At 40.0% G+C, this 2404-nt stretch overlaps 1 protein-coding gene across 1 annotated transcript in view; it reads right to left on the reverse strand.

The window, feature by feature from the left end:
* The window catches only part of asb1 (ankyrin repeat and SOCS box containing 1), a gene marked incomplete at its 5' end in the record, with an annotated part of 21476 nt that overhangs the window by 2778 nt on the left and 16294 nt on the right, over positions 1–2404 (reverse strand). The window contains 2 exon segments of the mRNA XM_014033805.1: positions 458–760; positions 920–1058. Coding sequence (XP_013889259.1) covers positions 458–760; positions 920–1058 — 442 coding nt within the window.

A 2404-nucleotide genomic window follows, 5' to 3' on the forward strand; every position in this document is an offset into this window, starting at 1 on the left:
TTTTTTTAAAAAGGAGCTCCGATTGTAAAGTAAAATAAATCAATACATTCAAAATTTTAGTATGGATTACAAACGTTTACTGTTTTTGCTATTGCCTTGCTGCTACGTAAGCAGACACAAAGCATTAWGGTAAATCAGAACRGTGGCCCAAAGCAACAGTCAGCAAGGACCTTTCCAATAAYTGTGTTTATCTGGGAGGGGTGTTGTTGGATAGATCATGTGTGTTGTGATTCATTGACAGCCARACCTTCTGCTGTTCAAGATAATGATGACTGGTAGATAATTAGTTATTAGCAGTACTGCATTTTAATTTTAGAAAGCACAAATCCACTTATGAATTATAAAAATTAGTAAGACCGCTAAAGCGCAAAGGAAATATTTAGGTCCGCAATTAGCGGATTTMCGCWTTAGCGGGCTGGTGCCCACCACTGCCTGGTTGAGACCACCTGCTTCTCACCTGATGAGCTCCTGCAGGATGTCCACCCGCCCCACCCTCGCCGCGTGGTACAGCGGGGTGCTGCGGTGGTGCCGGCTCCCGTTGGGGTCGGCTCCGGCTTCCAGGAGGATCCGAACGCAGTCCAGGTGACCGTTGACCCCCGCCACGTACAGAGCCGTCTGACCTTTGACGTCCACCAGGTCCACGTCGGCTCCCTGGGCGATCAGGTAGGCCACGCAGGCAGCGTGCCCGGCAGTGGCCGCGATCCGCAGCGGCGTGCAGGGCAGACAGCCGCAGCACCACACCGACTTCTCATTAATACGCCTGAAAACGAGAAAGAAAGAAGATCTGAGCTTTGGATCTGTTGTGTTAAGATTTAGGTTTTTAAGGAAGGAAATTATCTTAAGCTGAGTTGAAAAAAATGTCTGCAACAAGTTATTGAGCTTTAAAAGCTGCCTCGGTGTTATTATTAACCCGCCCCACCGTCTGAAGCTGTCCTCCTGCAGCAGGTTCCTCAGCGTGTCCATGTCCCCCACGTAAGCTGCGTTGTGGAGCCGCATGTCGTCCTGCTCCTGAGGTTTGTCACAGAACTGCTCCTGGAACCATTCCTTCAGGTTCCGACCTGATGCACACGTACATGCAGGAAACTCTAATTCCTCAGTACACATGTAGAAATACTTGGGCTGTGATTAATTTTAGTGCTTCCTGGGCATAGATTAAAAATTTTAATCGCAATTAAAATTTACATATAGGTTTGCATATTTCAGTGCAGTCAGTGCATGCCAGGTCATGTTTGTAAATGAGAAGCAGTTCTCAAATAGTTTACCTGGATAAATAAAGGTTAAATAAATAATATATATTTTTTAAAACTCCATGTGTAACACATTATGTACATACCATTTTTATTTCTTTTTGTCTTCCTATGGCTTATTTTATTTTATTTATTTAAGTTTTGCTGACAACTGTGACCTTAGTATATATCTTTCATTCCTCGTGTAGTACTATAGTAGTAGTATGTAGTAGTAATAGCTCAAGTAATTTATTTTACCAATATGCAATAAAGTTTTATACTAAGTTTAAGATTAATCATGATTAATTGTGATTAATTCGCAGCTACCTTGGAATTAATAGATTAAAAATGTTAATCGTTTGACTGCCCTAATAAATACATCTGTATACAGAGGGCAGCTGGGTCTTAGTCGGGACATAAATCACGTTGGTTCTGCCTCTGATTGTATGAACATTAAACTGAACAAGAACTTACTGCTGAATAAATTAAACTTTTTTAGAAAGAAATTAAAGATTCCTCTAAACTGATGGCATTTTATTGAATCTACAGTTTATCAACAAGGGGTGTGGGTGAGTTAACACGAACTTTTTAATAAAATAATTAACATTTTTAAATATGGATCAAACATAAAGTGTTAATTTGTCATTTTGTTTGTGTATTTTCAAAGAATTAGAATGCATTTATAATCGCAAAACTGTGACTTTGTAGAATTCATTTGGATTTTCTATAATGACAGGATGCAAATGTACATTTAAATGACGTGCTTTACATATTTGTGGCCGCACACAGTTGCAGAAATGATCCCTCCACTTCCGTGTTCAAACCTGACAGGTTTGTTCTCATGTTTTACAACACGTTACACATTACAGCCTAATATTTACCCTCAGTTATATTCACATGCTCCTTTTGTTTTRGCTTTTGGATTCTGTTAAGCTCCAGTAAGAGCCTTTGGGATCTYTGAAAGCCCATTTCTGCCACTTGGATTAAAAAAGTAAAATCTCCGTTATAATTATGGGACACTTATGACRAGGGTGTTGTCATATTTATCGAGATAATAATGAGATAATTTTAAAAAATAGGTAGTATTTTGAAGTATGAGAGGCTAAATCAGTGTTTCCCAAAGTTGGGGTCAGGACCCAAAGTGGGGTCCCGAAACATCAAGGTGGGGTCCTGAAAGG

This window comes from Austrofundulus limnaeus, unplaced genomic scaffold, assembly GCF_001266775.1.
Source record: "Austrofundulus limnaeus strain Quisiro unplaced genomic scaffold, Austrofundulus_limnaeus-1.0 Scaffold1853, whole genome shotgun sequence".
Taxonomy (NCBI): Eukaryota; Metazoa; Chordata; class Actinopteri; order Cyprinodontiformes; family Rivulidae; genus Austrofundulus; species Austrofundulus limnaeus.